This window comes from Hemiscyllium ocellatum, chromosome 29, assembly GCF_020745735.1.
Source record: "Hemiscyllium ocellatum isolate sHemOce1 chromosome 29, sHemOce1.pat.X.cur, whole genome shotgun sequence".
NCBI lineage: Eukaryota > Metazoa > Chordata > Chondrichthyes > Orectolobiformes > Hemiscylliidae > Hemiscyllium > Hemiscyllium ocellatum.
Genome location: NC_083429.1, coordinates 50,987,488 through 51,000,724, shown reverse-complemented (window position 1 = coordinate 51,000,724; position 13,237 = coordinate 50,987,488). Strand labels below are relative to the sequence as shown.

Genomic DNA, 13,237 nt, shown 5'->3' with positions numbered 1-13,237 from the left:
AACAATTGGTAAAAGTCTCACTGAATTCAAGAAAACAATATAAACTTGGTGCCAATAATTATATCTGTGCAAGTAATGTCAAAGCATATTGCCTGTTTTAATTGAGGAAGATAGTCAGAAAATGGATTTTAGTGCTCCATTTGGCAAATGTAGAAAGCTGGGGTCACATGTAGGCTTCCAAACAGCAGTCAGGAGCTGGGGTGCAAAATACACCAGGAGACAGAAAAGATGTTTCGGAAGGGCAAAATTACAGTCATCGTGGAGGATTTCAAAATGCAGGAGGACTGGAAAAATCAAGTTGATAGTGGATTGCAAGAAAAGGAATTTGTGGAATATCTACCAGATGGCTTTCTGGAGCAGCTTGTGGAGGAGCCTACTCAGGGACAGGCAATACTGAATTTAGTGTTGTGTAGTGAGGCAGACTTAGTAAGGGAGCTTAAGGTGAAGGATCCCTTCAGAGACAGTGATCATAACGTGATTGAATTTAGTCTGCAATTTGAGAGGGAGAAGATAGAATCAGAGGTCATGGTTTTACAGCTGAATAAAGGCACCGAAAAAGAGGCATGAGGGATGAGCTGGATAGATTTGACTGGGAGAGGTGCCAAGCAGGAAAGAAAGTGGAACATCAATTGCAGGAGCTTCTGGAAGTAATTCAGGAGACACAGCAGAGATTCAACCTGAGAGAAAAGAGGTGTGGAATGGGGAAGATGAGGCAACCATGGCTGATGAGAGAAGTCAGGGATATCAGAAAAGCAAAAGAGAAAGCATATAAGGTGGCGAAGGGCAGTGGGAAATCAGAGGATTGAGAAGCTTACAAAGACCAACAGAGGGCAACAAAAAAAAGGAGAGAGAAGATTAAATATGCGGGTAAGCTAGCCAGTGATATAATGGAAAGACTAAGAGCTTATTTGGATATATAAAGGTCAAAAGTGGACTTGGGCCGCTGGAAAATGATACTGCAGAGATAATACGGGGGAATAAAGAAATGGCTGAGCAACTGAATAATTACTTTGTGTCAGTCTTCACAGTGGAAGACGAGTAATTTCCCAAAAATTCAAGGGAGTGAGGGATAGAGCTGAGTATGGTGGCCATTGCCAAGGAGAAAATGTTGGCAAAACTGAATGGCCTGAAGGTGGACCAGATGGACTACACCCCAAGTTCTAAGGGAGATAGCTGAAGGGATAGTGGTGATCTTTCAGGAATTGCTAGAATCAGGGAGGGTCCCAGAGGACTGGAAAGTTGTTAATGTGATACCCCTGTTTGAAAAGGGAGTAAGGCAAAAGACAGAAAATCACAGACCACTTAGCCTAACCTCGGTTGTGTATAAGATCCTGGACTCCATTGTGAAGGGTGAGATTTCCGAATAGTTGGAAATGTATGGTAAAATAGGACAAAGTCAGCATTGCTTCATCAAGGGGAGGTCATGCCTGATAAATCTGCTAGAATTCAATGATGAAATAACAGGTCGGTTAGACTATGGTTTACCAATCAGTGTCATCTACCTGGACTTCAAGAAGACCTTTGACAAGGTGCTGTACAAGAGGCTACTGAGTAAGATAAGGGCCCATGGTGTTAGAGGCAAGATGGTAGCAGCTTGGCTGTCTAGCAGCAGATAAAAGGGTCCTTCTCAGGACGGCAGCCTGTGACAAGTGGTGTTCTGCAAGGCTGTGTTGAGACTACAATTTTTCATTTTATACATTAACGATCTAGAAGAAGGAACTGAGGGCATACTGGCTATGTTTACAGGACAATATAAAGATAGGTAGAGGAACAGGTAGTATGAGGAGGTGGGGAAGCTGCAGAAGGATTTGGACAGGTTAGGAGAGAGGGCAAAGAAGCAGCAGGTGGAGTACAATATGGGAACGTGAGAGGTCATGGACTTTGGTAGGAGGAATAGAGGCAGGGAGGAGAAAATGGGGAGAAAATTCAGAAGTCTGAAGTGCAAAGAGACTTGGAAATTCTTGTCCAGGATTCTCTCATGGTAAACTTGCAGGTTGAGTCAGTAATTAGGAAGGCAAAGCAATGGTGGCATTTATTTTGAGAGGACTTGAATATAAAAGTAGGGATGTACTTCTGAGACTCTGGTCAGGTCTCATTGGAGTATTGTGCGCAGTTTTGGGCCCCATATCTCAGGAAGGATGCACTGGCCCTGGAGTGTGTTCAGAGGAGGCTCATGAAAATAGTTCCAGGAATGAAACGCTTAACATATGAGGACTGTTTGAGGCCTCTGAGTCAATGCGCAATGGAGTTTAAAAGGATGAAGGGGGACCTAATAGAAAATACAGGATACTGATTGTCCTGGACAGAGTGGATGTTGGGAAGATCTTTCCATTGGTAAGACCAGGGCCTGAGGGCACAGTTTGAGTAAAGGGAAGACCTCTTAGAACGAAGATAAGGAGAAACTTATTCAGCCAGAGATTGGTGCATCTATGGAATTCACTGCCACAGAAGCTGTGGAGGTCACGACATTGAGTATGTTGAAGACTGAGATAGATAGGTTCTTGATTGTCAAGGTGATCAAGGGTTACAGGGAGATTAGGGATAAGAAACTTATCAGCTATGATTGAATGGCCAGAGCAGACTTGATGGGTTGAATGGCCTGACTTCTGCTCTTATGTCTTATAGTCTTATGTTCCTGAGAAAAAAAAGCAAACAAGAAAAGATGTCCTCTGCAGTAAGATTTGCAGCAATGAGGGTTACACAAAGATCTTTTAATCTGTAATATTGGTCCACGTTGTCACTAGATTTTCCAATAAGTTCAAGGTTGGACTTTTGAAGTTGGTGAAAGGTGTAAAACAAGTATTATAGGCCTGTGGGATTTTACCAGCTTATACTGAGTTGAACATATTACACCAAGGCCTAAAATATTTTTATTAAATTTTTGTATTAAAATATTTTTCAGTACTGTATTGAAGGCATGACACCCAAAAAGCCCTCCAACAAGGCTAAGTGATTATTTTGTGAGATTTTTAATTGTTCAGTTTAATTTGCCTGTGCAGTCTGAGTCTGAATAACTGGATTATGTTTGTTGCCTGATCAAAACACCTTTTTCTTTCCTTCCCTACGTGTGTTCTCTCTTAGGATGAAGAACCCTCACTTGCGAGCGAAGCTGGCTGAGGTCCTTGAGGCTGTGATGCCTCACATGGAGCAGGTGCAGAACCCAATGATCAGCAGCATGTTCCACCGGCAACGGGTCTTCAGCTCATACCAGCACGCACACTATCTCGCTGAAGCACTTATCAAAGTGTTTGTGGACATTGAATTTACAGGTTGGTTTGAAACATAGAGTAAATGCCAGAGTTATAATGTTTACTCGACTTTTAAAGTTCTTCTTTGGCTGTGAAGCACATTTGGAATGCCCTGACTTTGAGAGAGGCACAATATGAACAAAACCATTCCACGTTATGAGAGAGTACACTTTTCTTTTCCAACAGAACTGCTGGAATTAAGTTATACTTTGATTAATTGCATTGATTTCCCAGAGAGAATGAAATTTGATTTCTATGCACACAGCCTAGTCCATGTGCAGTCACTGTGGCATGTAAACCCAGAAGAACACACCAGGCAGAGGAGAATGCAGGGCAAGAGCTACAAGTATTATATGCAAGACCAGCATTCTGACCGGGATTAATGCTAAAGTGTTCAGAATGTAGATACCAGAGTACACTGGGTTATAAGACTTGAATAAATGAGTGTGCAGACTAAGCTGGAGTACTAGAGATTGCAGAGCACAACACTTTTAGGTTTGCCTTAATTGTACAGGATCTTGGGTACTTTTGTCTCTGCCATGCATCTCTACCTTTACCCTGACCAAGAAGGAAAAAGTAGATCATCATGGCACAAGTTCAAAACTGCCTTATCTTGTCAAGTTTAAATCGAGTATAGATAATAAATACTTAAAAGGCATTTAAAAAAACACAGCTGACTCAATTCTCATATGATTGCATAATGTCACAAAGCCAGGCATGTTCCACCTGGCTCATACCTACACTTTCATATCTTTGCTCGAGTCATCCTATGGTTGTGCTAATGGCCAATGAATGCAGATTACTCAGAGACAGTAATTGTAGAAGCACCAACTGTACTAAAGCTAATTTTAATTAAAGTTAACAAAAGAAGCTTTTGCTTCTGCATATCAACACTTTTTTAAAACAAGAAGGACCACACAATCACTACATTCAGACCCTGTTCTATGCTATGAGAATTGTTCTCAGATAGGACAGCAGCAAGAGAATTAAAATTAAATATATCTTCTGGATTAGATAGGGAATAAAATCAGGCGGAACAGCTCCAGGAACTGTATATGCAGATTTTGACTGAGAGAGGATTGGCAAGGTTGTGATGCTGGCCATTACCGAGGAGGCGGTGGAGTAATGGTAATCCAGAGCTTCAGGCTAATGATCTGGGGAGATGGATTTGAATCCCACCATGGAAGAGGAGGAAATTTGAATTCAATAAAATCTAGAATTATGAAAGCTAGTCTAATAGACTATTTTCACTTACCATTAGAAGAAAAATCCATCTAGTTCACTGATGTCCTCCTGGGAAGGAGATCTGTCATCCTCAGTAGTTGTGTGAAAAAAAACAGGTGAAGATGGTTCTAAATTTAAAGAGCAAGTCAGAGAGCGAGGTAACTCTGAAGAATTAGTCCCCATGCATTGAAATAAATGTAATTTTACAGATAAAGCAGATAAACTCAGAGCTTGTATGGGAACATTGGACTGGGACATTTCAGTTATTGGGGGAAACATGGCTGAGGGAGGGTCAATACCAGCAGCTAATGTTTCACGGTTTAGATTCTATAGGAAGGATGGAATGAGGGGCGAGAGGGGTAGCATTTTTGATTAAGGGAAATGTAATAGTTGTGTTTCACTGAAGCTATATGTATGGAACTTAGAAATAAGAAGGGGATCAAAGTTTGGGAGAAGATTTGTAGCTCGGGTGCTCATTGTTGTGGTTCTGTTCGCCGAGCTGGGAATTTGTGTTGCAGACATTTCGTCCGCTGTCTAGGTGACATCCTCTGTGCTTGGGAGCCTCCTGTGAAGCTCTTCTATGATGTTTCCTCTGACATTTATAGTGATTTGTACCTGTCGCTTCCGGTTGTCAGTTCCAGCTGTCCGCTGCAGTGGCCGGTATATTGGGTCCAGGTCGATTGAATCTGTGGAAGAATGCCATGCCTGTAGGAATTTCCTGGCTGTTCTCTGTTTGGCTTGTCCTATAATAGTGTTGTCCCAATCGACACACGCAGATGACAAGCAACATGAGTTTGACTGGGACAACACTACTATTATCGGACAAGCCAAACCGAGAACAGCCAGGGAATTCCTAGAGGCATGGCACTCATCCACAGATTCAATCAATAAGCACCTCGACCTGGACCCAATATACCGACCACTGCAGCGGACAGCTGGAACTGATAACTGGAAGTGGTAGAGACAAACCACTATAAATGCTGGAGGAAACATCACAGAAGCGCTTCACAGGAGGCTCCCAAGCACTGAGGATGTCACATAGACAGGGGACAAATGTCTGCAACACAAATTCCCAGCTCGGCGGACAGAACCACAACAATAAGAAGGGGATGATCACCTTGATGGGATGGTAGTGTAGGTCTCCTATCTTCAAGCCAGTTTTGTATCCAGTTGACTCACTCCCCCTGGATTCCATTTGACCTAACCAGGCTACCATACAGAACCGTGTTGAATGCCTTGATGAAGTCCATTTAGACAATGTCTACTGTTTTCTCTTCATCAGTCTTCTTTGTCACTTCTTAATCAACCTTAATCAAGTTAGTGGTACATGATTTCCCACTCACAAAGCCAAGTTGACTTATCCCTAATCAGTCCTTGCCTTTCCAAATGCATGTAAATCCTGTTCCTCAGAATCCTCTCCAACAACTTACCCACCATTGATGTCAGGCTCACCGGTCTATAGTTCCCTGGCTTTTCCACACCACCTTTTGTTAAATAGCAGCACCAAATTAGCCACTCTCCAGTTTTTCTGTACCTCACCCAATCCTGTCCATGATACAAATATCTCAGCGAGTGGCTGAGCATTCTCTTCTCTAGCTGGTGATGTTGTTGAACAGAGAGACTTGGTCCATAGTTCTTTGAAAGTTATCTCACAGGTGGTTAAAATGGTGTTTAGCATGCTTGCCTTCATTGCTCAGACCGTTGAGCATAGGAGATGCTTGTATAGGACATTGGTGAGGCCACTTTTGGAGTACTGTGTCCAGTTCTGGTCACCCTGCTATAGGAAGGATATTATTAAATTGGAGATGGTTCAGAAAAGATTTACCAGGATGTTGCCAGAGAGAGTGTTAAAAAAATAGGCTGGATAGGCTCAAACTTTTTTTGCTGGAGTATAGGAGGTTAAGGGGTTATCTTATAGAGGTTTATAAAGTCATGAGAGGCATGGATAGGGTGAATAGCAAAGATCTTTTCCCGAGGGTGAGGGAACTCAAAATGTGGAGGCATCCCTTTAAGGTGAGAGGAGCAAGATTTAAAAAAAACCTGAGGGGCAGCGTTTTTACACAGTAACTTGTATGTGGAATGGACTGCCAGAGGAAGTGGAAGACGTAGGTATAGTTACAACACTTAAGAGACATTTAGATAGGTACATGGGTAGAAAAGGTTTAGAAGGGTATGTCCACAATGAAGGCAAATGGGACTTGTATAGTTTAGGAAACTTAATCGGCATGGACGAGTTGGAACAAGTGTCTGTTTCCGTGCCCTATGAATCTGAGATCATTGCTGATCTGTTAATCCCCAACCCACGTTCTTGCCTTTTCTCCATAACCATTGCTTCCCTTACTGATTAAAAATTTGTGCATCTCAGCCTTGAATATATTTAGCGACCTTAGTACTGCTTGGACCAAATCAGAACCCTGTCAAGTATATCCAGGAGATAGCTTATACCCTAACTTTTATCTTATTTAAGGTAAGTGTAAGGTGCTGTGTTCCAGATATAATTTGATTGGTCACATCACTTAACTTTAAGCAAAGCACATTTTATTCTTACCTCCAATTAAACAATAAACAGAAGAAAGAATTGGAAAATGTAACAGAATAATAGATTATTTAATGACAGAACAGTAACTATTCCAATGTAGTAACATCCCATAAACACACTGTTGGCAAAGGCAAATTCAGTAAAATAGATTGTCTCACATTTGATGTGTCTCTGGTTCACAAAAAAACCCACAAAATTGTGCAGAGAGATGTATGGCAGCTTTCACAAGCAACTTTAAAACACCAGCAACTGAAAACTAAACTACAACCCTGGTTCTGTGGGAGCCTGACTCCACCAATTCATGCTGCTTCTATTGTTCGAATGTAAAAACAAAAATCTCAAATCCTTTCAAGCTGTTTACTTTATTGTCTTGGAAGCGTCAACTTGCACTTCTGTTTCAAAACCTCTCCAAAAGTAACCAACACAAATTACACCTCTTTAGATTAGATTTCTACAGTGCGGAAACAGGACTTCGGCCCAACCAGTCCACACTGACCCTTCGAAGAGTAACCCACCCAGACTCATTTCCCTCTGACTAAAGCACCTTTCAGTACGGGCAATTTAGCTTGGCCAATTTACCTGACCTGCACATCTTTGGATTGTGGGAGGAAACCGGAGGAAACCACGCAGACTCAGGGAGAATGTGCAACCTCCACATAGACTGTCACCCGAGGCTGGAATCGAACCTGGGACTCTGGTGCTGTGAGGCAGCTGTGCTAACCACTGAGCCACCATGCTGCCCCAAATCATTGTATTGTCATAATACGCAATACTCAACAGCGCTTGCTGGTAAAGAATTGCACAGATTCACTACACTGAGAGAGAAGATATCCCTCCTCATCTCTGTGTTATATGGGCGTCCCTTTATTCTGAGATTATACTCTCCGTTCCTAGACTGGAGAGCACAATCTTTCTGCATTTACTCTGTCAAGTTCCCTAAGAACCTCATATGTTTTAATTAGTTTGCCTCTCATTCTTCTAAATTCCAAAGGGTGCACAGGCTTTCTTATAAAACATGTTCTCCATTACCGGTATCAGCCTGGTGAGCCTCCTTGGACTCTCCAATATCAGTATATTTGCTTGCATAAGGCATCTACAATTAAATAAGTATTCCAGCAGACGTCTAACTAGTGCTTCATAGAGTTTTACAAAATTTCCAAACTTTTATACTCCATTCCCTTTGAAAAAAAAACCAACATTCCATTTGTCTTCCTTATTATCCGCTGAACTTGGATACTAGCTTTTCGTGATTCATTGTCAAGGATTCTCAGACCCCTCTGTTCTGTAACTTTCTGCCATGTTTCTCTATTTAAAAATATATATAGCTTCTCTATCTGCTAAAGTGTATAAATTCACATTTCCCAACATTATATTCCACCTGTCAAATTTTTGCCCACTCACTTAAATCGGCCTAGATCCCTCAGCAGACTGTGTCATTGTCAAAATGTGCGGCACTGGAAAAGCACAGCCAGTCAGGCAGGGTCTGAGGAGCAGGAGATTCAACATTTCGAGCATAAGCTCTTCATCAGGAATGTCATTCCTGATGAAGAAGTTATGCTCGAGACATCGGTTCTCCAGCTGTTTGGATGCTGCCTGACTGGCTGTGCTTTTCCAGCGCCACACTTTTTTACTCTGATTTCCAGCATCTGCAGCCCTCACTTTCTCTGTGTCATTGTCACCAGTTGTCTTCCCACTTATTTTTGGGTCATGTGCAAACTTGCCGATTAGTACATCCATTAGTACATCCTGCTTTAACGCCTGAGCTTCTCTAAATTCTTAATTGTGATTGGGAAATTACTGAGCAGGAGCTAAGTATTTCCATGCAAGATAATTGAAAGGGAGACTGTACTCATTCAGCTTTCCCTGGAAATTAATGAATATGGCTTCGGCTGGTGAATGGTAATGGGTCACCAGAGATGTAGAGTGGCAGAAAGGTTATATCTACGCCCCTCACAATTTTATAAACTTCTATAAGGTTAATCCTCAGGCTACACTACTCCAGGGAGACCACCCAGCCTATTCAGCCTTTCCCTATCTGAGGAATGTGTAACAAAGAAAGATTAGAGGAAAGTTGGTTGTCAGGAGTGAAACAGAATAACAGAAAGAGGATCACATCTTCATAAAGTAGGAAAGGGTATGGAAAAGGTAAATCCAGAGTGTCAAATAAACTCTACAGTAACAATAGGAGAATTGATTGCATGATCAGGTTTCAGAAAGGTAAGGTAGGACTGAAGTTTGAATTGTTCTTGTGTTTACAATTTTAAATAGTTTCGGTACATTAAAGAAAAGCCTAGTATTAAAAATGTTGGATACTCTGGCCTGTGGGAGGGATCAAGGTTTGGCAAGAATAATGAGCAAATATTGGTAGAATCTCATCTCTGTCTGAAATTTCAGTAAATTGGCAGCAGATGAACATCAGATTACCAGTGCTGCTGGAACCAATACTGGATAATGGCCTGTGTTCCAGAGATCTGCCTTTTCCATCATGTATTCTCCTTTATTAGTCAGTTTCCCACTGACAACTTGAACTTGTCAGCTAATGCCAAACAATGAGTGTCCAGATTTAATTCTGAAAATGATCACTTGTTAATGTTTCATCTGTTTCTAGGTGACCCACATCAGTTTGAACAGAAGTTTAACTACAGGCGGCCCATGTATCCTATCCTAAAATATATGTGGGGATATGATCACTACAGGCAAAGCATCAAGGTCTGTCTTATTTTAATTGAATGTATTTTCTTATCCCATCAAATTGTGCATTAAGTATGCTTTTTAAATTCAATCCATTTGAACTATTTAGATACATAATACCGATTGAGATATGTTATGATATACCTCTGGAGCAAATTGGACCCGAACCTGGTTCAGAGGCAGGGACACTGACACTGCACCACAATGGCTTTCTCCTTCAATTTTATTCTGTCAAGATTGAAATGAGATGTAGTTATGCATTTTATGCCCAGAACACTAAGTAATTGAGTTAATGATATTTATCTTTACCAACACAGACTAATACTTTTGCTCACATTCTGAGGGATTTATAGTCTAGTCCTAGCAAGCATTAAAAAAAAGGACAGTGGAGGAGGAGGGAATGAAGACCATGGAAATTCCATTATCGTTTCTAGCAGAGATCTTCTCATTGGCTTCTCAGATCATAATCTGTACATTGAAGTGTGTGTGGCTTCTTTTAAAGCACAATGCTATTGAAAAACACCTGTTGAGTCAATTGCACTGGTTATATGTGGATAATACACAGAAAGCTATCTGTCAAGTTTGCTTTGAGTTTAGAGTAGTTTGGCTCATTGTCTAACTAGCTTGAGACTTGACCTGATGCTCTTGGTTTAGAATCCCAGAGCAAGACTATGTAGCCAGTATGGGAAATTGATTGCCACACTCATGCTGCAAGGGATGCTTTCTAATCTTGGGATGCAAGGCCAATGTTGGATTGAGTAGATGAGCATAACTGTTGTATTGCTGCTTGTCTTGGAGTGCCGAAAGCAGCTGGTTCATGCCAGTCCCGGAAAGTGTTGCATTCTTCAAAACCAATTTCCTTCATCTTGAAAAAGACAAACATTTAAATTTAATGAACGGGAGCATTAACCTTGATGTGGTATTGAAGGTCCTCCAAGAAGTTCCGATCTACAGGTTAAGCACTTTTTTGCATGCAATTCTGTCAACAAATGTAGTAATGCAATGGCTTAAGTTGTTATCAAACTTGCAACTATGAATTATTTGTCCTGTTTGTGGTTACCTTGCAGAGTTTAGCTGACTATGCATTTGACAATTTGGAAGCAATGAACCCTCCTCTTTTCCTCCGATTTCTGAATTTGCTCATCAATGATGCCATCTTTCTGTTGGATGAAGCTATCCAGGTAGATTAGTGCTTTTATTCTTGTTTTAACATCATTCTGGTGCGTACTTGTCTCTCCTCACATTAAGAAAACAAGATGAAGACACAGAGTGATCAATTTAATAACATTATATTATTTTCCACCTTTCTTTCCCCCTCTCCTTGACTCATTTTGGGACTCAGTTACCCAAGGGTTCCCTCTAAAATAGCAATTCTTAATTTGAGTGGCATCAGTCTGTTGGATTGTTGAGGGGACCATAGTTGAGCCTAGTCAGACATCTGCATTTTCCAGCTAGAGTTCCCAGATGGTTCAGGGCAGGCTGATTTTGTTTTTCTTTCTTCCTTAGTCTTGGCATGTTGGGGGTGGTGATGATAATGCCTCAAGTAATTCCTTGGTTGAAATTGACTAAAGCAGAGATGATGGATTTGCAAGTGTTACTTTTCCCCCCTGTAAAGTTTGGGACTGCACCACATGGTGTATTTCACCAGTAAACTAGTGGAGCAACTGAAGCGGTGATAAACAGTTGCATTTCTGATTGGTCTTTTCAAAAGAAGAGTCATTCAGTAGAAATTAGCAAGTAAGATAATTGCAGCAAACTGCCAAGTGATCTTACCGACTGGAAATTAATGTTGTTTTGATTCTGTCTCCATAGCATTTTCAGTTTGAAAGTTGTGCATGAACTAGTTTGTTATTTGAAGGATTTTATTTTGTTAAACTTTGCAGTATTTAAGCAAGATTAAAATCCAGCAGATTGAGAAGGATAGAGGAGAATGGGATAACTTGCCCACCGAAGCTCGGAGGGAAAAGGAGGGCAACCTTCAAATGTTTGGGCAGCTGGCTCGCTTCCATAACATTATGTCTAATGAAACGATCGGCACTTTGGCATTCCTTACTTCAGGTCAGTACATTTGAAATGAAGTAAAAACAAGTGGAGAGCAGCTTTGGGATTTGACATGATGTTGAAAGGTTATGCCTTTAAGGGTTTTTGTAAACACCAGGCAGATTTGAGTCTCCTGTTGTTTACAGGCTGAGTGCCTGATAAATCTGTAGGGTTGCTAAAATATGGAATTTTCTTTAAGCAGTTGAGAAGAGCAAAATGTGATACAATGACGTTCAATTCACCAACTTAGAAATTGTTGTAGTCTAGAGAATATATTGCCTAAAATAGCAGCAGTAACAGATTTAGCAGTAACTTTCATAAGACAATTGGATAATAGCATAAATTAAGAGAAAATGCAAGTTTTCTGGTGAAAGAATAGGAGACAAGGATTAGCCAGATTATTCTTTCACAGATCTAGCACAGGCAAGGTGAGTCGAGTTCTTGCCTCCTGTAATTTATGACTCAATAACATTGAAAGGAAAATTAACTTTAAAATATGTAATAAAAACTGAAAGAACTATGGATGCTGGAAATTGGAAACAAAAACAGAAATTGCTGGAAAAGCTCAGCAGGTCTGACAGCATCTTTGGGGAGAAATCAGAGTTAACGTTTCGGGTCCAGAGACCCTTCCTCAGAACTTGGTCACTGGACCCCAAACGTTAACTCTGATTTCTCTCCTCAGATGCTGCCAGACCTGCTGAGCTTTTCCAGCAATTTCTGTTTTTGTTTTTAAGGTATGTAAGTTCACTCACCTGGAAAGAAACGACTAGTACAGATCACAGCACAAATCAAGTATTTTGGCATTAAAACACATCATGGCTGAGAAGTCCCAGGGAGCTGCATACTTTTAAATTACAATACATTCACTCATGCTATCATCCAGTCTCCCACGAGCTGAGGTTGAGGTGCTTCTGAGGAGCATAAGAAAAGAGTTTGATGTAGCAAGGCCACTGGTTGAAAGTTTGATTGAAGATTTGCAGCTCGGGTATCCGTTGTTGTGGTTGTGTTCGCCGAGCTGGAAGTTTTTGCTGCAAACGTTTCACACGAGGCTCCAACAGCACTGATGATGTTCCCTAGCCAGGGAACGAAACGTTTGCAGCAAAAACTTCCAGCTCGGCGAACACAACCACAGCCACTGGTTGAAACATGTATCTGCCCATCCTTTTCCACAAGCTTCAGCCTATAAAAAATAAAAGGACATAAATATATAACTGTAGGAAATTAATCCATTTTCTTTTGGGAGGAAACGGGGTTCACATTAGTGTCCACAGCAAGAATCTGAATGGATTTCAAGCCTTCTCGAGATTTGAGCAGTTTATTTGAAGCTGTGATCCCAGTATGAAACCTTGCTCAGTAGGAGCACAAGTCAAAGATTGGTGAGCTCCTGAAGGACCAATCCTCATCCCAATATGTGTGCACTTCAACCCGCAGTCCACTCTCACCCAGCACGGTGGGCGGCACAGTGGTTAGCACTGCTGCCTCACAGCGCCAGAGA

General features: G+C 41.2%; 1 protein-coding gene across 1 annotated transcript in view; it reads left to right on the top strand.

Annotated features, from left to right (window-relative positions):
* Window positions 1-13,237, top strand: part of ube4a (ubiquitination factor E4A (UFD2 homolog, yeast)) — a 55,495-nt gene that overhangs the window by 35,126 nt on the left and 7,132 nt on the right. Inside the window, exons 13-16 of the mRNA XM_060846646.1 lie at window positions 3,082-3,269; window positions 9,620-9,720; window positions 10,770-10,883; window positions 11,586-11,760. Coding sequence (XP_060702629.1) covers window positions 3,082-3,269; window positions 9,620-9,720; window positions 10,770-10,883; window positions 11,586-11,760 — 578 coding nt within the window. The remainder of the gene's footprint in view (window positions 1-3,081; window positions 3,270-9,619; window positions 9,721-10,769; window positions 10,884-11,585; window positions 11,761-13,237) is intronic.